At 34.5% G+C, this 27,942-nt stretch overlaps 2 protein-coding genes and 1 pseudogene across 2 annotated transcripts; all 3 read left to right on the forward strand.

Annotated features, from left to right (window-relative positions):
• The first annotated feature begins 14,043 nt into the window (after nt 1-14,043).
• On the forward strand, nt 14,044-16,434 carry LOC146905631 (uncharacterized; annotated as a pseudogene).
• A 527-nt stretch (nt 16,435-16,961) lies between these two features.
• On the forward strand, nt 16,962-18,437 carry LOC146905632 (uncharacterized). The gene is made up of 2 exons (XM_085728591.1): nt 16,962-17,676; nt 17,767-18,437. Exons 1-2 carry the CDS (start codon nt 16,962-16,964, stop codon nt 18,435-18,437), a joined length of 1,386 nt encoding a protein of 461 aa, XP_085584717.1.
• A 63-nt stretch (nt 18,438-18,500) lies between these two features.
• On the forward strand, nt 18,501-19,712 carry LOC146905633 (uncharacterized). Its single transcript, XM_085728592.1, has one exon. The coding sequence runs from the start codon at nt 18,501-18,503 to the stop codon at nt 19,710-19,712; it is 1,212 nt and encodes a 403-aa protein (XP_085584718.1).
• Nucleotides 19,713-27,942: the final 8,230 nt, after the last annotated feature.

Consider the following 27,942-nt stretch of genomic DNA (forward strand, 5'->3'; position numbering starts at 1 on the left):
AAGGTTAAAAGACTGGACATACTTTTTGAAATTGTCAAATTGTGACAAAAAATTTCAATGCTAAATTCTTTTTAAATGATAAAGAAAAAAACTAGACATTTGTGTTTATTACACTTTTATTTTAATATTTAAATTTATTCTTATTTATTTGTTACATGTATTATTTATATTGAAAATTAAAGGCATTTTTGAAAAGAGAAAAAGGATAGTTCAAAAAAGCTGAAAGATGTAGTTTTCTTTATATATAGTATAAATTTTCCATTTTTGTTGTTCGGCTGACTAGAATTGTGTGAATAATTAAATCTACTTTATTATTAAATGTGTGTTTGATTCACTAAAAATTAAATAATGAACGGACCAACAATGACAAAACAACATAAGATAGAATAATACAAGACAAATTTTTAAAGTATTGAATAATTTTTTGTCTTGTACAATGTTTGGTAGACAAAATATTATTTCCGTACTCTAAACAACTTGTGTTGTTCACAAAAAAATTAATAAGGGACGAGAATGTTAGTTTGGGATATGCTAACTTGTTCCTCAAGGACACAAGATAAGAAACCAAAAGTAAAAATAAAATCTTGAAAATTGCTATAAAACTAAAGAAATAGGAACAAGAAGAGAGATAAGTAGAGGAAAAGAGAAGAGAGAAGTGTTCTATTATTCTCTTATGTTGTCAATTAGGTTACATGTGAGCTTTATTTACAGAGAAATACAACGACTTAGGAAACAAGCACCCATGAATTCGGAAACAGGCACAATAATATGCATGAGTTAATAGTATGGTTCAATAACCCAACTGTTATGTGAACATCTACTTATAATAAGCGTAACAAAAATTGTGTATTCTTCATTTTGAAAGTTTTAAATTTAACTTTTTAACTTGTACATTTATTGATTAATTCCCCTTTTACCTTTTTAACTTGCTCCCTAAATGCGCAAGTTAGCATGACCCTTTTCTAATTGTATATTCTAATTAATATTATTTGAATCTTTCAATTCAACATCTTCTACTTTATATTTATGATAATCATTTTTTTTTTTGACAAAATATTTATGATAATCATGAAAGCACCAATACTTAACAATAGTATTTAAAACTGTTTTCTCTCACTTTAATTTATATATATATATATATATGGGTTATGATAGAAGACACCTTTTGTGAAGGTGTCTTTTATCAAGTTACTCTATGAGCATTTGTTAAAAGACACCAACTACTTTTTATGAAGGTGTCTTTTATCAAAGTTATAACTAAAAAAGTGAAAATCACACCTTGAGGTGTGACTTGATAAAAGACACCACACTACTTTTTATGAAGGTGTCTTGTAACATAACCCTATATATATATATATATATATATATATATATATATATATATATATATATATATATTAATATATGTGAAATGATCAAATATATGTTATTAATTGTGGGACAAGTGGAGTATAAAAGTTTTTTTTATCAACGAAATTGATCACTTTCAAAATGTCAAAGATATATAGTAACAACAATAAAAAGTTATTGTTATGTGCATTTGATTGCTAAAAAATAAAGGATGAATATGATAACTTCAGTTGTACTATGTTTGTTTTTAAATATGTTTTTGAAACTAGACAAATCGAGGGAGTAAAGACTGGGCAAAAACTAAAAGGTTCATGTTAACTTGTGGCCTTAGGGCACAAGTTATGAAGTTAAAAGAGAAATTAATCAATAAATGTATAAGTTAAAAAGTTAAAATTTAAAAAGGTACTAATTAATATGGCATTGAATTTAAAGAGTGAAATGAGACATTCCTTTTGAGACAACTTATTTTACAAATGTGTCACTCGTTCTAGGACGGATGGAGTATCTCCTTTCAAGGTATGCCTATCATGTGCAATATTACATAGGTTAAAAGTACTAGTTTCAAAATTATTTATTCCAAAATTATGTTTTAAAATATAATTAAAATGTATAAGTTTCAAAATAAACATACTGCTTTTTACTTATTTACTTGTACTTCGTCTGAAATGAAATATAAGTAAAAGTGATAGTTGAAAAGTCAACGTATGTGATTAAAAATTTAGTCAACATACATTATTTTTTTCAACTCCCTCTTTGCTTATATTCCACCGGTCTCAAACGTAAGCAACTTTTAATTTTGTTAGTTTTATAACCATATATATTATTTATTCAATAAACAAAAAAAATAGAAAGTTATTTATAATTGAAACCAACAAAGTATTTCATTTCGAGGCTAAGTTTGCACACACGGTAGAAAAACCTTCAATTGAGTATATCCATCATTTATTCATGCCAAAACAAAAATCTGGTTGGTGCTATTGACTATGCCCTTAACATGTTGGTAGAAGTTTATGGCCAGTTTGACAAATGCACAATACAGATGGTTTCAAATTGAAAAACACGACATTAATGCGTCGGTGTACCACATGTTCGTTCTAGAAGAGAGCGTACTCGTTGATAAAAAATAAAAAAAACTTAAAAAAAAGTATTGAAAATATGAAAATTCTTGAAAATAGTAATCATGTCTTCGAAATATTTTTAACTATCTCTTTAAGAAATTCCCTAAAAAAACAAAAAAAAAAAAAAACTCTCTCTTTAAGAAATGAAAACACACGTCTTTTAATATAAAATTTATATCTTAACTACACTATCTTAGAAATTCCCAAAAATAAAATAAAAGAAAGATAACCAACTATCTTGGAGTACATCAGAATTTCACATAACTAGTGGAAGTTCTCGTAGAAGAAGGATGCCCATGCAAAAGAAGTTGTTATACGATGCGACGGAAGACATTCTATGGTGGAGCCGTGGAGGGAAGAAAGTTACCTACAAAAGAGGTTAACACTCTAACGTTCGAGTTAGTATGAGATTGAGGAAGACAAAGTGTGTAAAAGTCACTGAAAAGGTATACCTTGAGTGTGACGCGAAGTCACACTTATATAGTTGGGGACGTTGCAAATGTCTCCTATACACCCAGCGCAAGGCACTGGAGCAATGTTCCACAAATCGAGTGTTAACTCGCTGAATTTACTGAGTTTACGTTTTTAGGCACAAAAATCGTGTCAACTCGGAGGTAAACTCGATTTCTGGTAAAATCGGAATGTTTGATGAGTTTGACTCGAGTTAACTCGGTCAAACTCGGGTAAAATCGGATAAACTCTGGTAAACTCGAGTAAAATCAGAATGTAAGTCTATTTTTTTTTTTTGGATAGTTTTATTAACAACTTTAGAAACCATGCATTTTTGGATGGTTAAGACTTGAGAGACTTATGATTTTTCAAGTTTAGGGTGGTGTATTGAATTAAGATTTCAAGGGATTTTGAAAGACTTTTTAATGTTAAAAAGATCTTGTGGTATTCAATCAAGAATTTTATAGAATATAAATAAATCTTATGGTATTCCATCAAGACAATCAAGATTTTTAATTCAAGGCAACCAAATCTCATGGTATTCAATCAAGATACGTACCAACTTATTTTCTATTTTGATGTTTAGTTGAACATAATGTTTTATTATGGTGGTTGAAAACCTTTATAATTTAGTCATATTTTGCACTATTGGACTATTTACAATATTATATTAGTTTACATATGTCATGTAAATAATAAATTTTATTTAATTTTAATTTTAGGTAAACTCGTACGAGTTCTCGAGTCGAGTTTACCCAGGCAAAACGAATTGAGGTAAACCCTCGGGTTGTAAAACCTTGCATTGGAGACCGTTGGAGATTGACTCAACGATCCAGAATTGATGATGAGCGCTTCTGTGCGACGAGTCGCACAAGAGGTCTTATGAGTTTCCATGAGCGGCAGTGAACTTCATAACCCAATCTGGAACAGTTTCCTTCCAAGCCTTATTGTCTTTATAACGTAAGGAGTTTTTTAGGAGAGGAAGAATTTGAGGTCGGGGTGATGGACAGGCCCATGAAACACATTCTTGAAGATAAAGTGTTTAAGTGACAAGAGATTGCATTAAAGGTGCACATATTGGAAAAGACACCTTTTGGGTTGATTGTTCGCATATATCCCATAGAGTAATGATATTTTGACATCCATTTGATGACAACTTTGTTGACAACCTTGTTTTTCTCACTTCTTATTGGTCAAAAACAATGGAGAGAGAAAAAGGAAGAGAGAGGATAACAACATCATGTGAGTATGAGAGAGAAAGTTGTCCAAAAGTTGTTAAAAAGTGGTTGTCAAAATATCATTTCTCTATCCCATACATGCATATGAAGGAGTAATGACACCCTATGATGTCATATTTTAGGTGTTTTATCGAGTCTTTTTGCTACTTTAGCATATGTTTTAGAAGATTTTATAGTGAATTACTCATGGTTTTGGTAAAAAGCATGTCTTGTGTTGAAAATAGTATATTGGTGTATTAGATACCCTATCAGATTTTGAACATTTTCTCTTCTTTTTTAGTCTAGCCGACCTTACAAGATTTGGACATTTTTATACTTTAGTTACTATACAATCCACCTTTATACCCTAAAGAGGATTAATGAAGCTTTACAACTGTTTACACAATTGTTTTGTGATCGTGATTATAACAATGATCAATTTGATATCACAATGATCTTTCTCTCTACGTTCAATCGTATAATCGTAAGGTGAATCTAAACTTTTCAAATACTCTATAAAAGATCTGCCAAAGATATATTGGAAGATTGAGTGTATTTGTGATTTATATCTAATGTTTAAGAAGTTAATATCACGTAGTGAGATGAATATGATCTCTTTCAAGCCCGACCGATGAGTCTACATTGTGCCCTTTAACCTCTTCAAAACTTGTTCATCTTCTTCGGCTCCCATCTTCTGGATGTGATCTTCTACATACTTCAGTTCATGTCGATTCGCCTTGGCATATCATCTCATATTGTCCCAAATTTCTATGAGACTACTCTTGCATAGTCGTGTTATTATGAAGGGTCTATTGTAACACCCTAAATCACGATGTTTTTTTTAAACAATAAGAATATATTTAAATAAAAGGATTTTACAAAGCTCATCATCTTTCATTCAATAAGGCAACATTAATTCATACTCAACAGTGGAAATAATTCAACTTATCTCAATAATAAAAATATTCATGTCTCAACAGAGGGAGTTTTAGTCAAGTGTCCGACTAGTCTCTGAATCTGTCGACAAAAAGAAAATGTAGGCCATGAGTACAACATTTGGAACTCTCCTCTGACCACCGTACAACTTCTCGGTGAGAAGGAGAACGCTTAAGACATGAGGTTAAAGACCTTCTCATAGATTGATACCCCTCATCATTCTCGAAATCAATAACAATTTTCCAGATTGATCGGACCAAAAGTATAGCCAACACTCACTCATATGTTAGAAGGTGGTTTGTGTTCGTCGTTCTCATCCGAAACACAATCCCACTCGATGAGCATTTCGTTAACTTCCTCACCAGTTGAATTCTCATGGGAACTCTCAAAGTAAAAAAAAAAATTATGTCCCTCGCCATTTCAATGCAATAAAAAAGCAGAGAAGAACAACAAAGTTTCAGAAGCGAGAAAGAAACACATATACCCGATCGAAAAATGAATAAAGCAATTAAAAGGCGAAACTTCGACTGGAATGTAGAAATGACGAAGAAAACTGCCAGACCCGCGATTCTAGCTGAACAAATCGAAGAAGATCACCGTAAAATCTGGAATCTGCTAAAGAATTCCGAAAAAACAAATGGAGATTAATGAGGGAGAAATTTGCGATTTCAGTGTGTAAGTGAGTTAAGAAGATAGAAATATCGGGAATGAAGAGTTTCCCACCTTTCATAGACTTCAAAGCGTTTAAATCAATGCTTCAGATAAATCAGAAACCACAGGACACAATCCAACAACTAGAAGCACATTAAGACAAGGCCCAAGGGGCCCATATTGGAAAGAATCAGAAACAACACGGTGAGGGAGAATTTTAAGCTCAATGCAGAAGACCGCATAAAAGCACATCCTGGCTCCATCTCGTCCGTCCAGATCATCTCTAACTTACTCTGCTAGCCTTTCCGCATTTCATGAAGGCAGTTACACGCCTCCACGCTTATATAAGGGTGATTCTTCATCACCCTCAAGGTACAATTCACTTTTCACCTTACCTTGCGCTTAACCACCTCATCCAGATTTTGACTTGATCGTTGGAGTGCTAACGCACTTGCAAGTACCTTCCACTTCCGTCTTGGAGTCTCAGCCTCTGCTCCAACCTATTTTAACAAGAAATGACATTTATACTGACAACTTTTAAACAACTCTCTGTTGAGGCAAAATCCCTAATTAATTTTAAAGATAATAAACCAATATGATTAAAGAATTAATGGACTTTGATTATTTCCTTGGTATTTAACTTGTGCTCTTGAGTGTTTTACTAAGACAGGAACAAGGCTTAAATCATACCAAGAATCAAGTAATCAAAGGACATTTGATTTCAAGATCTAGCACTGAGATCAGAATGTTGCTCAGAGATCAGAATGTTCGCACAAGAGATCAGAAGGTTGCTTCTATACAAGCCCAGAATCTCAAGAACATAGATCAAGGTCATGCAAGGCACATGTGACATAAATAAATGTCAAGAGAAGTACTTCTGCATGGATCAAGCAATAAAGGCATCTATGATGATTAAAAGATTAATGGACTTTGATAGTTCTTGGTATTTGTGCATTCTTGAGTGATTAACCAAGACACAAACAAAGTTTAAATCATACCAAGATACAAGAAATCAAAGTACATTTGAATTCATGAACTAACTCTGAAGTTCAGAAAGTTAGTTCAGAATGTTGATCAGAAAGTTGATCAGAACGTTCTGATGATAGTCCAGAAGGTTGTTCATAAGCAAACCCAGATTCATCAAGAACGTGAAGAACATGCAAGCACACTTGACATGAATTAGAGGTCCAGAAAGGTACATCTGCATGGATCTATCAACAATAAAGGCATGAACAATGATTTATGTCAAAAGGATCTTTAATGTTCATCCAAGACTATGAACATTAAAGTACTAGGATTATTCCAATGAGAATATCATCCTAGATGTTGCATTCACTGCACTTCAGTCATGTCTCTACTATTAGGATTGATTACATCAAACGTAGTCTTACAAATCATCCTTAAGTGAGCACAAATGAAACATTCTGATGATCAGAATGTTCATTCCTACACATGCTTCCAGCCATGAACAGTGTAGTTGGTGGAAAGAAGAAAAAGGTAGCAAAAGGAGATCTTGCATCAGAGATAACTTGTACTCTGTGATGACATCCTGTCATTACGTAATATTAGGGACTTATTGTGACATTTTGATAGAGTTCTCATGCAATTTATACTGTTCTGGAGTGCAAAAAGCTTAAAATTTGAAGTCTGTTCGAAGGAAATCGTGCCACGCCAATTTCAAGCCGTGCTGCGATTTTTGAAGCAAAATTACACACTTCCTGTAAAGAGGAAATCGCGGCACGCCATTATACAAGGCGCGGCGCGATTTTGATGGGTCAGGCCCATGACTTCTATAAATACTGCACTCAATCTGAAGAACAAGGGTTACGATTTTGGAGAGCAAAGTGCGATTTTGAGACATCGGAGACGGCTAGAAGGGCGATTTCTTCAACCTTTTACCAATTCATGTATGTTTTAATTATTTCATTGATTATGCTATTTGTAAACTCGATTATGAGTAGCTAAATCTCTTAGAGATTAGATCCAAGATGAATCTTTGTAACCCTAATTGACACATGTTGCTGTGAAACTCTATTTTGTTTATGAATTCAATTCTAGTTTATTCAATTCAATTGTTCTTAATGCTTTTTATATCTTGATCACATATAACTTGATTTCATGAGAACGAATGACCACTGACCATGGCTTTCGACTTAGACCTAATTGAATTGTTCTAATAAACAGGGTTAGTCTAGGAATAGATAATCGTTTGTTAGTGATAATAGGTTAACGTTCGGTAAAACCTTCAAGAATTATTAGACCACCTAAGGAATTAGGGGCTGTAGTTTAAGAAGAGGGTCCTAACTCAAGGGATTGATTAGGGCTATTTTGTTAATCATCGTAAATTAGAAGAGGATTCATAACAAATAGGTGCAGTAGACCAATTAGGGGAACTTAGAGGATTCGAAGGATCTGATCTCATCTCTCTCTCCTATTTTCTTAATCAAATCTAACTTCTTTTATTTGATCTCTTAAAATCAAACCAAATCTACTGCCTAGTGGCAAACTAAAAATAAACTTTACACATCCTAATTATATAACGCAATTGAATTATTGAAGTTAAAAACAGTCCTCGTGGGATCGATATTTTTACTACTTCGATAGTATTTGGTGCACTTGCCAGAGATCTATCAAGTTTTTGGCGCCGTTGCCGGGGACTGTTGAATCATTTCAACTTGGTAATTTCTTTATTATTTAGGATTTCTGTCATTTATATTTTTGTATATAAAAAAAAAACTGAAAAAAAATTAATTAATTATGATTTATGCTCTTTGTTTTCTTCTCATTGTACTGTGCTACTAAAAAGTTTATCCAAGTTGTGCAGCTATGATAGACAGGTTAGCAGACAGGTTACGCCTCTATGACACTGAAGAGATTGTTACGATGCAGTATGAAAAATATATGCTATCTTTGAAGATAAAATATTTGGACAGTATAATCTCGCTATTAAATGAGAGATGTGGTCGTTATGAGGCAAATCAACCAGGTAGTAATTGTGAAGGGAAGAAAGAGGTGATCAACATCGATTACAATACTCAACTTCAAAATATTTTAGATGATTTCTTGATGTCAAATCAAGTTTCATTTGAGAAGTATGATGTTCAGTGTGGTGATCTTGTTGAGAAGGCACATGAGTCTCAATGGAAGTTGGTTAAGATGGAGACAGAGTGTCACAAGGTTGTGGTGGAAGAAAATCCCAAAGTGAGGAGTGTTGATATTTTTCCCAAATCTGAACCAACGGAGGTTAAGGAAATAACTCGTGTGCAAATGGATGCATGTCCTTCTCTTAGGTGGGAGAGCTTAAATTCCAAAAGATTAACAGTGAGTGCATGGGAGTATCTGATTCTTTATGCCAAGTTCATGGAATTCCTACCAAACAAGAGAAAGAAGAAGGGTGATATATTCTTTGTATCATTTTTGCCACCCTAACAGTGGTTGAAGCGTCAAGCTCAATGACGTAAAAGAAAGCGCTTGATGGGAGACAACCCATCCTTTTTCTAATTTTGTTTATTTTGCAGGTATTTTTATTTGAAAAAAAAGAAAAAAAAAAGCAAAAAAAAAAAAAAAGGCAAAAAAAAAGTGAAAAGATGGAAAAAAAAATCAAAGTCCACATCAGTTATTATTTTTTTGTCTTTGTCAGATGTCAGTTCTCAGTTTGATTCTATTTATTGTAACTTTAATTGTTTACTTGTTTATTATTGATGAATTTGCTTGTTTACTTGACTTTTTCCAGTTTAGTAACAAATATTTGTTCAAGTGGTATTCCAAAAGTTCATAAGGAGGTAGTGACTTGAAATTCAAAGGCGAAGTGTACGACAGTTCAAGATAGGTAGTCACAACTCCCAGAAATCTCAGCCATAAGGTTCATTGCCAAATTTTATTTTTCAATTTACTTATATTAGATTATTCCATGCAACTACATTTCTAGAACTTGCGATTTTTCTCTACTGTTGATTGGTCTTTGTCATTAGCACACTGAGGCAAAAGTGCTTGGTCCTGTGAGCCTTTTGAAGCCTACCCTGATTTTAATTGTTATATATTATCCATTTCTTAGCCAATTTGAGCCGGTAGGATTAGAACTTTTTGTTCGGTGACAAACAACATTACAAACTTAGAGACTTTTAGGACTTGTCCCTCATTGTTTTTTCTAAGTTAGGCATTGTAGAATGTTGCTAAAGATTAAGTTTGGGGTTGCCATTGGAATTTGCAACCAACTAAGTTTGGGGTGGGGGTACTAGAGAATTAGAGAACAAAAATGAAAGAAATATGAAATTGTCATGCAAAATACACACAAAAATGGTGTATCAAAAAAAAAAAGAGAAATTGAATGATGAAAAGGGACAAAACATTGAAAATCCGAGTAACTTCAAACTCGAGTGTCCCTAAATGTTAAAAATGTTCTCTAGTACATTTGCATTGATTGTATTTCCACAAGGTGAATGAATGAAGGAATGAACTTTGTGCTTTAACTTCCGTAGGAATGCCTAACTCAAATTTTGTGTAGCCTACTTATCCAAATATATCCCACCTTTCACCTAAGCCCCGTTATAACCCTAAAGACCTCAAAAGTGTGTAATGATATTGACTTTGATTGATATTTAGAAACTTTTCAAGCGTATGGTAATATGTAGACCTGCATGTCGACTGGTAGAACCCTGTTTCAATTTGATGCGAGGAGTTGTGAATTGGTGGATGCGAACAAGTCAAACTAGCTCATCTTTAGCTAGAAGGAGAATGAACTTTTGGGTACTATCGTTTTGTCAGGTAACTGTTATTTTACTGTCGATTGTCACTGTTGCAAGCAAATTCCTTGAGGACAAGGAATGGTTTAAGTTTGGGGTTGTGATGACATCCTGTCATTACGTAATATTAGGGACTTATTGTGACATTTTGATAGAGTTCTCATGCAATTTATACTGTTCTGGAGTGCAAAAAGCTTAAAATTTGAAGTCTGTTCGAAGGAAATCGCGCCACGCCAATTTCAAGCCGTGCTGCGATTTTTGAAGCAAAATTACACACTTCCTGTAAAGAGGAAATCGCGGCACGCCATTATACAAGGCGCGGCGCGATTTTGATGGGTCAGGCCCATGACTTCTATAAATACTGCACTCAATCTGAAGAACAAGGGTTACGATTTTGGAGAGCAAAGTGCGATTTTGAGACATCGGAGACGGCTAGAAGGGCGATTTCTTCAACCTTTTACCAATTCATGTATGTTTTAATTATTTCATTGATTATGCTATTTGTAAACTCGATTATGAGTAGCTAAATCTCTTAGATATTAGATCCAAGATGAATCTTTGTAACCCTAATTGACACATGTTGCTGTGAAACTCTATTTTGTTTATGAATTCAATTCTAGTTTATTCAATTCAATTGTTCTTAATGCTTTTTATATCTTGATCACATATAACTTGATTTCGTGAGAACGAATGACCACTGACCATGGCTTTCGACTTAGACCTAATTGAATTGTTCTAATAAACAGGGTTAGTCTAGGAATAGATAATCGTTTGTTAGTGATAATAGGTTAACGTTCGGTAAAACCTTCAAGAATTATTAGACCACCTAAGGAATTAGGGGCTGTAGTTTAAGAAGAGGGTCCTAACTCAAGGGATTGATTAGGGCTATTTTGTTAATCATCGTAAATTAGAAGAGGATTCATAACAAATAGGTGCAGTAGACCAATTAGGGGAACTTAGAGGATTCGAAGGATCTGATCTCATCTCTCTCTCCTATTTTCTTAATCAAATCTAACTTCTTTTATTTGATTTCTTAAAATCAAACCAAATCTACTGCCTAGTGGCAAACTAAAAATAAACTTTACACATCCTAATTATATAACGCAATTGAATTATTGAAGTTAAAAACAGTCCTCGTGGGATCGATATTTTTACTACTTCGATAGTATTTGGTGCACTTGCCAGAGATCTATCACTCTGAACAAAATCAAGCAAATCTCCTAGAAGCATGAGCCTGAAGTTGCAGACCCACTATCCTCTCTTTCCTGCACAATATCCAAGGCAGATTTGGTTCACTTTATCCTACTTTTCCAGCAACTTTTGAAGCATATGGAGAAGCTACTTTTTGGAGGATAAAACTCAAACAAATCTCACATCACGTGCTGGGCAAGCCCAGATATTCATCCAACATTCATCCATGATGAACCCAGATGAAGAACATCATGAATATCCAACATTCTGATGAAGAACACAGCAACATTCTGATGTTCATCCTGGGAACGCAACAACATTCTGATGGTCAGAATGTTCACCCAGATTTTCAAGTAAAATCTTGTGGGGCCCAGGACACATGGCATAACACCATTGGACACCCTACAACGGCTATTTAAGCCCAAAGACTCTATAAATACAGATCTAAGGCTCAGCAAAACTTGCACCAATGCAAAGCATACAAGAAAACATCTCAAATATGTTTGAAGCTTTAGCATTCGAATTGGTCATCACTGAAGGCTCTTTTTACCTTCTTTGTAGTGTAAACCAATTCTTCCTTATCTTGTTACAGATAAGTTCTCCCTCTTTTCTTCTCTGAATTGATCATCACTGAAGGGTCGTTATACCTTCTTTGTAGTGTAAATCAATTATCTTTGTTATCTCTTTTAAAGATAACTTCTTCTTCTCCCTCCTCTATTTGTTTCTCAAACATTCAAACTCCAAACATCTTGTAAAGTCTCATCTAGCTTTAGGGGTACTAAAGTGTTAGTTTGGGCAAAAGGTGTAAAAGTCTAAGTGGGTAACTTAGCAAGAAGAAAAGAAAGTCTCATCTAGCTTTAGGGGTACTAAAGTGTTAGTTTGAGCAAAGGTTGTAAAAGTCTAAGTGGTTAACTTAGCAACAAGGTGCAAGCCTGCTGAGGCTTAGAGAATACAGAGTTGTAAGTGTCCAGATGAACACAGATTGTAAGGTGCAGGATTTGAGAGGTTATCTCAAGCATCATAGTGGAAACTCTCACAAGATTGTGAGGAGTGGACTAACCCACATTTGGGGAACCACTATAAACTTCTGTGTGTTCTTTCTCTTCCCTTTACTCTTTTAAATTCAGTATACACTAAACACACACAACACAGTTACTTGATTAAAACTGTTTCTGCATAATCTGCACAAGAACGTCAGAACGTTCTGAAGTCAGAAAGTTAACTTAACTATTCCAAGTAAACTACTTGAGAATTATTTTTAAGTTGTAGGTTAATTTTTTAAAGGGTCACAATTCAAACCCCCCCTTCCTTGCGACTATTTTATCCACTTCAATTGGCATCAGAGTCTGCCTCTATGGTTTGAGCACTTAACAGTGTATGAGAAAAAGATCCAGAAGGAAGTGATGTCATGCAAAGATGGCAACCAGAGATGATTCTGAAGAAAAAGGAGAAGTCAACATATGAGTAAAGACAAACATAAGAAGTGAAGAGGTAAGAAATTCTAATCCTTATCTTTTATATAAAGTGTTTAATAATATCTCATATGACTCATGCATTTTATCTTAAAAGTATGAACTTTTAAAATAATAACTTTTCTTGTAAAAAGAAAGAAAATGTGAAACTACTAATCTTGAATGATATATCCTAAAACCATTCAAAAATTGTAGCACTCTCATATTTGAGAAACATAAGATTCTCAATAAGCAAAATTTGTAAGATTTAGAAAAATCTGCATTTTTGAAGCAAAATGTTATTTTGAAAAGAGAAGTAATATTTAAAAAAAAAAAAAAGGACATAACCAACTTTATAAAGTCTGTTAAGACCTTTCAAAAAGACTGGTTTAGGATTTATAACCTATCACAAACAAAAGTGAGAAGGTAAATAAAAATGATCATTTTGAAAAAGAACTCAACATTTTTATAAAAAGAAACTTGAGAAAAATCCTCATTTCAAAAAGACATTTTATCCTAAATTAGATTGGTCTCAAAAGGTTGAGATTGGTAAAACATAATGTTCTTATTACAACAAATCTGATTATCTTAAATCAGAATGTGGTCATAAGAAAGAATCTCTCAAAAAGAGAAACACTAACCTTCAAGGACCCAAAGTAATATGGGTACCAAAAGCTTTGTCAATCTGTGATGCAGGAATATTTGCTTCCAAGATTATATGTGGAGAAAATGTTCAAACACTAGAAGATAAGCAAATGGCATTTGCAACTAGTTTTGATCACAACATAAATGATCTAAAACTCAAACTTCAACACTGATGTGTTTCAAGATGCTGGGAAAAACAGTTCAGACTGTTCAAGAAACATCAGAAACTGAAGATCAGAATGTTCAGGTGTCTGCAGATCAGAATGTTCAAGAAAATGCTTCTGATGCTGAAGCTACTCAATTCAAAAAAAATTGAAAGCTTCAAAGTTCATCCGTCTGTTTTCAAGCAAGAACAAGAAGACTTCTCATATTCTATATGAATTGGATTTCACACTCACATTCAAGCATCTTAAGATGTCTCTGAAAAAGTGAAGTGTATGAGAAAGATTATCAAATCTTTAACATAAAGAATTTGACAACAATGAGGATTTTCCAACAATGGATCAAGACATCCCTGAAGAAACCTTCCAAGAAGCTGCAGACATTGCTAAGGAAGCTGTTCAGAAAGTTGGTGAAGCTCAGAATGTTGAACAACGTCAAAAGGAAGTTGATGTTGCTGAGAATGGAAGTCAGCAAGTTAAAGCAATACCTCAAATATTGTGATTGTAACCAATAAGGTTTGGGAAGCTGATGCAACTACTGAAACATAAATTCAGAAAAGTTGATGCAAGATGGAACTCAGAAAATTGATGAAGTTCCTGCATAACAACTTCAGAAAGTTAATGAGATTGAAAAAGCTTCTGAAAAATATCTCAGAAAGCTAACAAAGCTAGAAGCTTTTATTGGAGAAGAATCCTTTAAATCTTCTACTGCTGAAACAATTTCAAAATCTGAAGTGATGTTACAAACATCATGAGTGAACTCCTGTTTGATAAACAATAAATTGTTCTAGAATCTGATGAGGATGAGCTAGCTGGAAATCAAGCTGGTTTTGATCTGAATATAGAGGAATTCAGCTCAGACCTCAATGCAAGTGTCTTTGAGGACTCTCAGATGAAAAAATGATGGAACAATTCCTTCAACTCAAGTTCAGAATGTTCAAGGAAACATTCTTTATGAACAAAGCATCTCATCTGTTGATCATATGTCTGAAACATCTGGATATGTTAAAAGACAGTCAGATCAGAAAGTTAGAAAGACTAAGAAGAAGAGAAGGCTACTGATGATTAAACTGCTTCAGAAGGACATCCTTATTGATGCTTGGAGTTCTCCATCCAAATGAGAAAGTATTTCAAAGAAAGAGAAGCATGCTCTCTTCATTGAATCTCAAAGTAAGGAACATCATCCTATAAGGTACACATTTATTTGCACTATAATAAATATGATGATTGAATGCATGTTTAATATATGCTTATATCAAATGTTTAAACTTAAATGCAATAATTGTTTCATACTTTGTTCACACTCCTTTCATGATGGTATGATACTCATTTACAACTGCACAAGTCATAATTGATGTTTAAAATTATTACATGATGTCTTATGCTTTAAATGTGTTACATCAATTTGTGAATACTTATCTTTTCACATTTGAAATAAATGATTTTGATACATTTCTATCTGAATTATTAACATGAGTTGCAAACTAAATCATCATTGTTGATAGGGAGATTTATGTTTGATCATTAATGTTAAATCATGATTGTTCATTGATTTGAAACATAAAAAATGTCTAAATTTGTCAAACTTCAGAATAATCTGAAACAAGAAGATACTCACTTGTTTTTGATATGGTTTATGAAAATAACATTCTTCAGACATAATCCCAAAAGAATCTTATGTTTGAAATTCTCATTAGAAGATTTTTTATATACTTGATCTTCATGTTGATGATGTGTATGATCTTGTTATAATCTTCAAATATTGCTCTAAGGTTTGCATATTTTGTTCTTAAACTTATATTGGCCTTGCTTTGAGCATAAAAGTTTGTTTAATTATCTTACTTTAATTGCCAAAATTGAAGACAAAGATAAAAGTGCAAACATCAATATGTGTTGGATTTCAAACATGTGCAAAAGAATCTCATTTAACTCCAGTTAAAAGGATTTTTTGAAATGTAGTAGGTACTACTGATCTTGGCCTTTGGTATAGAAAAGGTTCTTGTTTTGATCTTGTAGAATATGCTAATTATGCTGAAGACAAAGTTGAGAAGAAGAGTACAAGTGGCTTCTGTCAATTCTTGGGACAAGCATTAATTGAATGGTCTTGATACCATTGCATTCTCCACAACTGAAGCTGAGTGTGTATCTGCAGCTAGTTGCTGCTCTCAAATTTTGTGGGTAAGAAATCAGTTGGAAAATTACACACTAAGGTACACAAGTACTCCTATTTTTTTTGTGATAATAAAAGTGCAATTAATCTTTTTAAGAATCCTATTTAGCATTCTAGGTCTAAACATATTGAAATAAAGCATCATTTCATTAGAGACCATGATCAGGAAAAGAATATTGCATTAAGCTTTGTTGATACTGAAAATCAACTAGCTGACTTTTTCACAAAATCCCTTGTTGAGGATAGATTCAATTTTCTTAAAGAAAAATTGTTAATCATGAAAAATCCCAATAAAGATTGATTACAGATCACTAAGGGCCTTAGACTAAACCCCTTGATGTCATCTGATGCAAATCAGATAGATCTATCTCAATCTAGACATTCATCAGAATGTTCCAGAGTTTAGAATGTTCCAGAGTTCAGAATGTTCCTGAGTTCAGAATGTTCATCAGGTCAGAATGTTCATAAAGGTCAGAATGTTCAAAACCTGAAATCTGGGTCAGAAATCTCATGCGTGAGATTTTGTTTTGTGTTGATTTTCTCCATAAATATTTCTATAATCTTAAGCATTTAATGCTTGGTTATAAGAAGTTACATTTAAGGTTTAACCACCATGTAAAACCTTAACTATCAAATCAACCAATCCCCTTTCACTTTTCAAAATGGCTACTTTCTTCTCTCTCCTGTTCGTTCCAATTTTTCCTCCTTCCCAATGTAACTGCTACATTTTCTTTCCTTCTTTCTTTTCACTTTGCACGTTTGGTCTATATAATCAGTAACAACTCTGATTATTTCACATCTACTTCAAATCCAAACTTCTTTCTTCTCATTTCCAAAAAAATTTCAAATCACTCTGTTCTTCATTTTTTTCGAAGAAACATGGCCAGAACCAAAACCACTTCAAAGTTCTCTGATGATGAAACAAGTCAAGTGGAACGTTCTCAATCACCACCACCGAACGCCGCTGCTGGTCAATCCTCTGATCAACAACCTTTAAATGAAAACCCTATTCACACAATCCTTCCTGACGTCATTTACCCTGCTTTTGACGCTCCAAAATCTTCCCAATCAAAATCCTCTAAGAAACCCATCACCAAACCTAGACCCATTCCTACCAGACGATCAACTAGGATGAAGAAATTCTCAAAGGAACCAAAGGACTCACATGTGAATCTAGTCTCTGATGAAGAGAAGAAGACAGATTCAAGTGATGATGAAAAGGTAGAAGATTCTGAAGAGGAAATTGAAGAAGATCATGAAGAAGAAATGGAAGTCCCTGAAGAGGAAAATGAAGAGAAAGTAGAAGAGGACTCTGAACAAACTCTCATTGAAATGGTTAAGGCTGCAAGAAAAACCTATAAGAAGGAAAAGAAAGTTGCTTCTCCTTCAGAGAAAAAACCTTCATCTCAGCATGATGGTGTAAATGCTGCAAAAGTAGATGAAGAAGATGTAGAGGCTGATGAAGATGAAGCTTCTTCTAAAAAGCATGGCAAAGGAAAGGATTTTGCCAAGGTTGCTGCAGTTATGAGGGCTCAAAGAGCAGAGAAGATTGCTCTCAGACCAATGAGCAGAACAAAATACTTTGAGTTTGGGAGTTTGGAAACAAAGGGGTAGAATCTGAAGGAGTTCACTGATCCACAAGGATGGACAAACTTTGTATCTTTGCAAGAACACATATATGAAGATCTGGTTAGAGAGTTCTACACCAACTTGACTGTGAAGCAGAAGAAGAATGAAAATGAGAACTTTCTCATCTCATCTGTCAAGTGTATTCAGATCACTGTAACTCAAGACTTTCTCTCTGAAGCCTTGAAAATCCCAAATGAAGGTAATAAGTTGTTTTCTTGTTCATGGTACAATAATGTTAGAGTTAACCGTAATCAATTCATAGTCAAGTACACCAAAGAAAATCACACCTTTAACTCCACAAATCTAGAGGATGTCCCAAAAATCCTTCACAACATGGTTAGACATACCCTAGTACCCAAATGTGGATCTTTTGATGTTGTCTCTGATATGGACCTATGCATCATCTACCACCTCATGAACAAAACCAAGTTGAACCTTTGCTTCATCATCATTCAACATATGATTGATTCCTGTTTGGCCTACAAACAAACAGTTGCTGGGTTACCCTATGGAATGCACCTAACCCCCATTTTTCAGAAAGCAAATGTACCTCTTGAAGGAGAAAAACGTAAGCTTGACTTCATGAAGTTCACATCAAAGACTTTAGGTCAACTTCGCATCACCACCTCAAACATGCCATCCTTCACAACTTCTGGAACCTCTGGGTCTGCTAAGAGGACTTCTAATAAGAATGTTCAGAAAACCAGAAAGAAGAGAAAGGTATAGGAAATTAGAGATGAATCTCCTAAGAATGAAGAAACCAGACCTTCCTCTCCACCAGAATTGGAAATGTTCTCTGAAGTCTCCAAGCTTGCAAGGGAGATTGTTAAAGAAGGAAGCTCTCAGTTCAAAGCTTTACTTGAAGAGTCACTAACTGAAGATGATGCTCAGAAGGATAATGATGCATCTCTTCAAAGGGAAGTTGAGAATGTTAAGCAAGCTACTGAGGCTCAAGTAGGTATAACTCAGTTTGCTGATGAAAACTCTGTTGATCCAAATCAAAGAGTTGAAGAAAATACTGAGAAAGAAACTCAGAATGTAGATGATGATACTCAGGAAGTGGCTGAGATCTTAGCTTCAAACATGTCAATTGAGGGAGATGTTCAAGTTGAACAAATGAAGTTCTCAACTGGGTTTGACCTTAACATTGAAGATGTCAATACTGACTTCAACAATGAAGTATTTCAAGATGGTCAGGAAACCACTCAACATGTTCAGGAATCAACTGTGGCTCAGGAAGCTGCAATTCCTCAAGTTCAGAAGGTTGAAGTCTCTGCAGCTCAGAAGGTTGAAGCTTCTGCTGCTGAACCAGGAGTTCAGAATGTACAAGTTGTTGAACCCATTCAAGCTGAAGAAAATTGTACCTTTGTGGAAGTTGCTCCAACTACTAAAGAAGCACAAATAGTTGATCAGAATGCTCAAGGTGCTGAGCTGAATCAACCCTTTGCTGATCACCACATTGATCAAAATGCTTCTAATGAGCCTGCTATGTCAGCAGATCCAATGCCTCTGGCCTCTGGATCTTTACCATCTGAAGAAGTTCAACTTATGGCTCAGACAGCTCAGAATGTTAACCTCTCTTCTTCCACTATGGGGTCTGTTGCTGGTCCAAGCAACTTTTTGGTCTCTGATCTTCCCACTTCAAACACCATCCCCTCATACACTCCACCACCACCACCAATGAAAACCACCACTACAAGCAAGCTTCCTAACATAGCTGCTCTTTTTGAATCCCTCAATACCTTTGTGACTGCCAACAAAGAGAAGGCTGAAGCTTCTGATGCTGCTCCACCTGCTCCTCCCTCTAAGCCTTCAAGGGCTGAGAAGTTAGCCTCTAGGGCACTCAGGGTCTCTACCAAGACTCACAAAATTGTGTGTGCACTAGTTGATTGGACTGTCAAAGTCCATGCTCCTGGTTTGGCCATTTCTGGACCAACCTTTGCTGACCAATCCATCTTTGATGAAGAACCATCCTCTGATTCTCGGGACTCTTCTCCCTGAATCTCTTTATGTCATTCCTCCCTATCCTTTTTGCAGATGACTAAAGGGGGAGAAGCTTTAGGATTTAAGGTCTTAAGTTTTTCTTAGTTTTAGGCCCTAAGTAGGTCTAGTGATCAATAGTTATTGGAGTTCTTAAACTTCATTTTTTTTGCTTGATCACATGCTATGAATCTCTTTTTTGTTTTGAACCATATATATCATGTAATATACTTCATGTTTATATCAATGAATGAGTATTGATTTTGGTTCAATCTTGCATATTTTTATTTTTATGCAATATATTATGAAATTGAGGGGGAGCTTTTTAAAATTCTTAAAAACTCTGCATAATGGATTATAAAAATGAGGGGGAGCATTAAAATCAATTTTCAAGCTCTGTTACTCTTCATATATATAATCAAAATCCTTAATCCTAAATCATAGGTTTATCATCTTCAAAAAGGGGGAGATTGTTGAGGCAAAATCCCTAATTAATTTTAAAGATAATAAACCAATATGATTAAAGAATTAATGGACTTTGATTATTTCCTTGGTATTTAACTTGTGCTCTTGAGTGTTTTACTAAGACAGGAACAAGGCTTAAATCATACCAAGAATCATGTAATCAAAGGACATTTGATTTCAAGATCTAACACTGAGATCAGAAAGTTAGATCAGAATGTTGCTCAGAGATCAGAATGTTCGCACAAGAGATCAGAAGGTTGCTTCTATACAAGCCCAGAATCTCAAGAACATAGATCAAGGTCATGCAAGGCACATGTGACATAAATAAATGTCAAGAGAAGTACTTCTGCATGGATCAAGCAATAAAGGCATCTATGATAATTAAAAGATTAATGAACTTTGATAGTTCTTGGTATTTGTGCATTCTTGAGTGATTAACCAAGACACAAACAAAGTTTAAATCATACCAAGATACAAGAAATCAAAGTACATTTGAATTCATGAACTAACTCTGAAGTTCAGAAAGTTAGTTCAGAATGTTGATCAGAAAGTTGATCAGAACGTTCTGATGATAGTCCAGAAGGTTGTTCATAAGCAAACCCAGATTCATCAAGAACGTGAAGAACATGCAAGCACACTTGACATGAATTAGAGGTCCAGAAAGGTACATCTGCATGGATCTATCAACAATAAAGGCATGAACAATAATTTATGTCAAAAGGATCTTTAATGTTCATCCAAGACTTTGAACATTAAAGTACTAGGATTATTCCAATGAGAATATCATCCTAGATGTTGCATTCACTGCACTTCAGTCGTGTCTCTACTATTAGGATTGATTACATCAAACGTAGTCTTACAAATCATCCTTAAGTGAGCACAAATGAAACATTCTCATGATCAGAATGTTCACTCCTGCACATGCTTCCAGCCATGAACAGTGTAGTTGGTGGAAAGAAGAAAAAGGTAGCAAAAGGAGATCTTGCATCAGAGATAACTTGTACTCTGAACAAAATCAACCAAATCTCCTAGAAGCATGAGCCTGAAGTTGCAGACCCACTATCCTCTCTTTCCTGCACAATATCCAAGGCAGATTTGGTTCACTTTGTCCTACTTTTCCAGCAACTTTTGAAGCATATGGAGAAGCTACTTTTTTGAGGATAAAACTCAAACAAATCTCACATCACGTGCTGGGCAAGCCCAGAAATTCATCCAACATTCATCCATGATGAACCCAGATGAAGAACATCATGAATATCCAACATTCTGATGAAGAACACAGCAACATTCTGATGTTCATCCTGGGAACGCAACAACATTCTGATGGTCAGAATGTTCACCCAGATTTTCAAGTAAAAGCTTGTGGGGCTCAGGACACATGGCATAACACCATTGGACACTCTACAATGGCTATTTGAGCCCAAAGACTCTATAAATACAGATCTAAGGCTCAGCAAAACTTGCACCAATGCAAAGCATACAAGAAAACATCTCAAATATGTTTGAAGCTTTAGCATTCGAATTGGTCATCACTGAAGGCTCTTTCTACCTTATTTGTAGTGTAAACCAATTCTTCCTTATCTTGTTACAGATAAGTTCTCCCTCTTTTCTTCTCTGAATTGATCATCACTGAAGGGTCGTTATACCTTCTTTGTAGTGTAAATCAATTCTCTTTGTTATCTCTTTTAAAGATAACTTCTTCTTCTCCCTCCTCTGTTTGTTTCTCAAACATTCAAACTCCAAATATCTTGTAAAGTCTCATCTAGCTTTAGGGGTACTAAAGTGTTAGTTTGGGCAAAAGGTGTAAAAGTCTAAGTGGGTTTGAGCAAAGGTTGTAAAAGTCTAAGTGGTTAACTTAGCAACAAGGTGCAAGCCTGCTGAGGCTTAGAGAATACAGAGTTGTAAGTGTCCAGATGAACACAGATTGTAAGGTGCAGGATTTGAGAGGTTATCTCAAGCATCATAGTGGAAACTCTCACAAGATTGTGAGGAGTGGACTAACCCACATTGGGGGAACCACTATAAACTTCTGTGTGTTCTTTCTCTTCCCTTTACTCTTTTAAATTCAGTATACACTAAACACACACAACACAGTTACTTGATTAAAACTGTTTCTGCATAATCTGCACAAGAACGTCAGAACGTTCTGAAGTCAGAAAGTTAACTTAACTATTCCAAGTAAACTACTTCAGAATTATTTTTAAGTTGCAGGTTAATTTTTTAAAGGGTCACAATTCAAACCCCCCATTCCTTGTGACTATTTTATCCACTTCACTCTCTTCCAGACTCACATTATACTTACCTTATATCTCGTTCGTTGTCATAAAATGATTGTTCAAATATCATTATTCTTTTTAAATCCCCTCTTTTTAGTCCTCTGATTCACTTTATTATTATTATTATTATTATTATTATTATTATTTTTTTTTTATTTTTTTTTTTTTTATAGAATTTCCTCTCCAGCCCATCCCTTTTTCGTGGGATGGAGCTCCGCTAGGTCTTTACTAGCGCCGTCCCCCATTAGTTCATGGTTACCTCAATTTTCATTGCCTTTCCTTCATTAATCACGCTTTTATATTGAATTATATTACGTAATTCACTTTTCATCACTTGATTACCTCAATTGAATTCACATATATTGCGTGATTCAATTTTCTTCACCTTTGTGCTTATGTGATCTATTAGGCTAATTACACAAGCCTTGCCATGACTTTTCATTGGCAATCAGAATTGGCTTCCACGGGGAAACCTCTTTCTCCCTCCACCGTGGTTGCACTCCCAACAAACATTAATCCACCAAAAAAATCATTTGCACAGGCTCTTGTTGCTGCAACTGTGACAGACACATCGACACCGTTACCAACTCCGGTTATTCGTGGTGAAACACTATGCATCCCTATATCTGATGAGACCTATGCACAAGGAATCGATGCTTGCAAAAGAAACTTACGGGGCAGACTCATCTTAAGTAAGGGCGACAAACCCTATGGATCACGGAGGTTCAGACAAAGCTTCAGCAACTTTGGACGAACGTTGGGCCATGGAAGATGACGCCACTGGGAAAGAGGTATTTTGAATTCTATTTTTCTTCCAATGAGGATATGCGATCAGTATGGTCCAAGGGAACTCCAAACCTTAAGCCATGTTTGCTTCGGCTTTTCGAATGGTCCAAGGACTTTAGTGCGTGCATGCAGCGACAAACACACGCACGGGTTTGGATTCGATTACTTGAGTTGCCGCAAGAATATTAGATGGACCGCACGTTGAGAGAGATTGCAAGCGCAATTGGAACCCCGACACTTATTGATTCAGCCACTCAAAACCGAGTATTTGGACACTATGCGCGCGTTTTGGTGGATATGGATCTGTCAAAGAATATCTTCAATGAGGTTATCATTGAGAGAACAAGCTTTTCTTTTTCAATTGAGATTACCTATGAACGTTTGCCTGCGTTTTGCACACACTGCGGGAACATTGGACATCATATTTCAAGTTGTCGATGGCTGCACCCCGTGAAAGAAACTATTGTTATTGACAAAAAGAAAAAAAGTATTGTTTCACAGAAATAGCAGCCTCCGAAGTGGCAACCTAAGGACAACCCCGACGGCATAGGGTCATCAAAAGCCTTCGAAGCTCCGGGGGGTAACAACGATGCAGATGACATTTCAATACCAAAAGCGGATGCCAATACATTACAATTACAAGCTGTTCACACCGAGTCAGAAAATGCACAACACTCGGATGATGTTTCCGCTCAGGAAGTTGCCACGGAACAACATGATATTGAGACCATACCGGTTGATGAAGAGGACATAAGGTAGGAAACGCTTCCTATAACCTCGGTTCAGTATGATGTTGAGGTCGTACCGGTTGTTGAAGATGACATAAGGCAAGAAACGCTTCCCAGCACCTCGGTTCATGTCTTGGAGAAAATTTCAGAATCTGCAGAGACACGGGAAGGACACTACTGCAATAGCTCATCCTCTCTTTACTGATGTCATGGAGTTAGAAGTACGTACTCAGACAAATACCGCAAAAATTGAAAACAGTTCAGACCAGAATGTTGATGTCACTACCCCTGTGTGTGTAGCACATGTTCAGCACCAAGAGATTTCGATTTCGAAGAATGTCCAGAGTGACTTGGACCTTTGGGCACAGATTCGTGAATATGATAAACGGATGGCGGAGGAAGGATTCACGCAAATACTATCCAAAAAGCAGCAAAAAGAAGTAAAAAAGCAAGTGTTAGGAAAGGCTTCGTACAACACCCAGGCAACGAGTACGCCTCCACCTTCTTCATCATGAATGTCCTTTATTGGAATAATTCATTTATGTCACATAAATCTGTTATTATTTTTATTGCGGAGCCGATGATAATAACTGTTGTGCAGACAGGTTAGCAAATAGGGGTCATTCTTTACAAGGCTCTGTTTGGTTAGATTCGTTACCAACAAAGTTGCATCTTGATTTCTTTCATCATAGAGTAGGCTTGCCTAACTACAGGTTTCCTTAGGGTCATGTAGTTGTGTGCATTTTTTCTTTGTTTGTTTTTTCTGAGGGTCTTGGCCTAGTCCCCCCTCTTCTTGTACAGATTTTCCCCCTTTTTTTAGAGAAATGATATTTTGACAACCACTTTTTGACAACTTTTGGACAACTTTCTCTCTCATACTCACATGATGTTGTTATCCTCTCTCTCCCTTTTTCTCTCTCCATTGTTTTTAACCAATAAGAAGTGAGAAAAACAAGGTTGTCAACAAAATTGTCATCAAATGGATGTCAAAATATCATTTCTCTTTTTTTTTAATAAGGGTTAATAGTGTTTTAGGACACTTTTGGTTTTGCCCCCTGTAATTTTTTTTTTTTAGATTCCGTCCTTGTAAATTAAAGATTCTTCAGGATTTCCACCTGACCCCAATGACTCAGCAGAATCTCTTACGTGGCGCTGATGTGGATATTTCTTTTTATTTTTGATTTGCCACATGTATAATTCATTTAACACATCATATTTAATTAAAAAAACACAAAAAATAAAAAAAAATTAAAAATCTAAAAATTAATTTTCGAAAATCGAAAAAATTAATTTACAAAATAAAAAGTTCAGATTTTTTTCTCAAAAAAATAAAAATAAAAAATCTGGAATTTAATTTTCAAAATAAAAAATTAGAAAATATATTTCGTAAATTAGAAAAACAGATTTGAAATTAAAAAAGTTCAGATTTCTTTTCAATATAAAAATTATGGAATAAAAAGTATAAAAACCTTATTTTTCCAGAATTTTTCTTTTTTTAAAAAAATGATTTCAAAAAAATATATTTTATTTTCCAGAATATTTAATTTTTTTACAAAAAAAAATTATTTTTAAAATATAAAAACTTATCTTATTTTCCACAATTTTATTTTTTTAGAAAAAATAAAAATTTTTATTTCAAAAAAATATTTATTTTACCAGAATATTTAATTTGTTTACGATTTTTTGACGTTAAAAACAATTTCAATAACGAAAGTCTGGCAATAAATCAAATGCTAAGACTGCAGAAATATAAAGCGGAGTTTTTTCGAACCATATGCAATCTAAATTCTTAAGAGCATATTTAGCTAAATAATGAGCAGCTTGGTTGGCTTCACGCCTAATATGCAAAAAATTTAAACTACGAAAACTACCCTTAAAACTAATACAATCTTGGATAATAGAGCCAACATAGTTGGAAGATTGTTGGTGAGCATTCAACACTGAAACCACATTTAAAGCATCTGATTCTGCTATAAGATTCAGAAAAGACATGTCTTTTGCAAATCCCAAACCTTTCTGCATAGCTAAGGCTTCCGCAACCTCTGAATCTGGTAATGAAACTACTTGCCAAGAACTAGCACCAACAACAACACCTTCATAATCTCTCACAACACCACCAATACCCCGCTTATCACCCTCTATCGGACCCGCTGCGTCAACATTAAACTTATAGAAACCACTAAAAGGAGGTGTCCAATGAACATCAGATATTGGTAAAATTGGACCTCCACTTAGTGTCTCCACCAACACCGTAGTTTACGATTTTTTTTTTATGAAAATAGAAACTTATCTTGTTTTCCAGTATTTTTCTTTTTTTTAGAAAAAGTAAACAAAACTTTTTTAATTTAAAAAAAAAAATTGAACTTATTTTAATTTCTAATTTTCGAAATATATTTTTCATTTTTTTTTTTAAAATTAAGTTCCAGAGTTTTTTATTATATTAAGAAATATAATCTGAATTTTTTCTAATTTTTAAAATTTTTAAAAATTAATTTTCCGATTTTTTAATTATAAATGACGTGTAATATGTTTTTTACGCGTGGCATCCCAAAAAATAATGAAAAATAAAAAAATATCCATATAAGCGCCATGTAAGAGATTCTGCTGAGTCATAGGGGTCAGGGGGCAATCCTGAAGAATCTTTATTTTACAAGGACGTAATCTAAAAAAAATATTTTACAGGGGGCAAAACCAAAAGTGACCTATATTACAGGGGGTAAAACACTGTTAACCTTTAACAAATCTTTAGAGTTTGGCGGCATGATGGAGGTTTCTCGGGGTGTCAATCTAGTTGGGTGCCAATCTAGTTGGGGTGCCACATCAGCGCCATGTAAAAGATTTTGTTGAGTCATAGGGGTCAGGGGACAATCCTGAAGAATCTTTATTATAAAAGGACAGAATCTAAAAAAAAAAATTTTACAGGGGGCAAAACCAAAAGTGACATATATTACAGGGGGTAAAACACTATTAACCCTTTTAATAAATCTTTAGAGTTTGGCGGCATAGGATGAAGGTTTCCCGGGGTGCCAATCTAGTTGGGATGTCGGTGTTCCCTTTTGATGCATGGCCTCTCTCCCTGCTTTGAAAAAAAAAATCCCTTTTTCGTGTAAGTTTTAATGATGTGATCTATCACAATTATGTTGAAAAAATATGTTGTTTGAGATTGATTTTTAGTTGTTCGTAATAGGCAACATAAGTCTTTAGCAGTTGACATTATCATTAATGAATATTCATCACTACCAAAAATGACTCCAAAATTGGATGATGTTTAAAATTCAAGAAAAATGTGAAATTAAAGGACCAAAAAGCCAAATTTTATATAAGGGAACTAAAACTTCATTTTTTTTTTTAAAGGAGAATGCTAACGAATGCTCTTGAAACGTTGTTTCAAATGTTATCTTAAAATAGTTGTACAAATTAATGATAACGATGTTTCTCTGTTAACGTTGTGTAAAATATTCGTATGAAAGTATGTGTTTTCTAGGTAACTTCTAATAAAATATTCCCACGTACACGCAACGAGGAAGTACTTAAACTCTACTCTCCCATGTGAACTGGAGTACTTGATAAGGTAGACATATTTAAATTAAATGTATTGGTTTCTTTTGTAACATGTGAATTTGACCTGCGTGTTTAAAAGAGGTCCCAAATGGGAACATATCTGCTTAACAGGAAAGAAAGGCCTGCTTTATACTTGTTCGATAAGGCTGTTGTTGCGATACTTGTAGACAAAGAAACTCTCCAAAAACAAACATTACCAATACGTACCTACAAGTGGTTGGGGAAGTGCCAAAACTGGACCAGTACTGCACTACTAGGCTGAAAATTGAATCAAAAATGTTTTCTTCAAAAAGAAAAATCTACTAGAAGAGTAGGAGCGAGTACAAGATAATAGACGAGCGAGTACAAGATAATAGACTTTTTTTCTTTTAAAAAAAAAATATAATAGACTTTCGACCATGGCATAAATCTAAGGGTTCAATATGTTTTTATTTC

The sequence above is a fragment of the Medicago sativa genome, chromosome 7 (genome assembly GCF_051527215.1).
Source record: "Medicago sativa cultivar Bolivia chromosome 7, Bolivia_mono, whole genome shotgun sequence".
In the NCBI taxonomy this organism is placed as follows: Eukaryota; Viridiplantae; Streptophyta; class Magnoliopsida; order Fabales; family Fabaceae; genus Medicago; species Medicago sativa.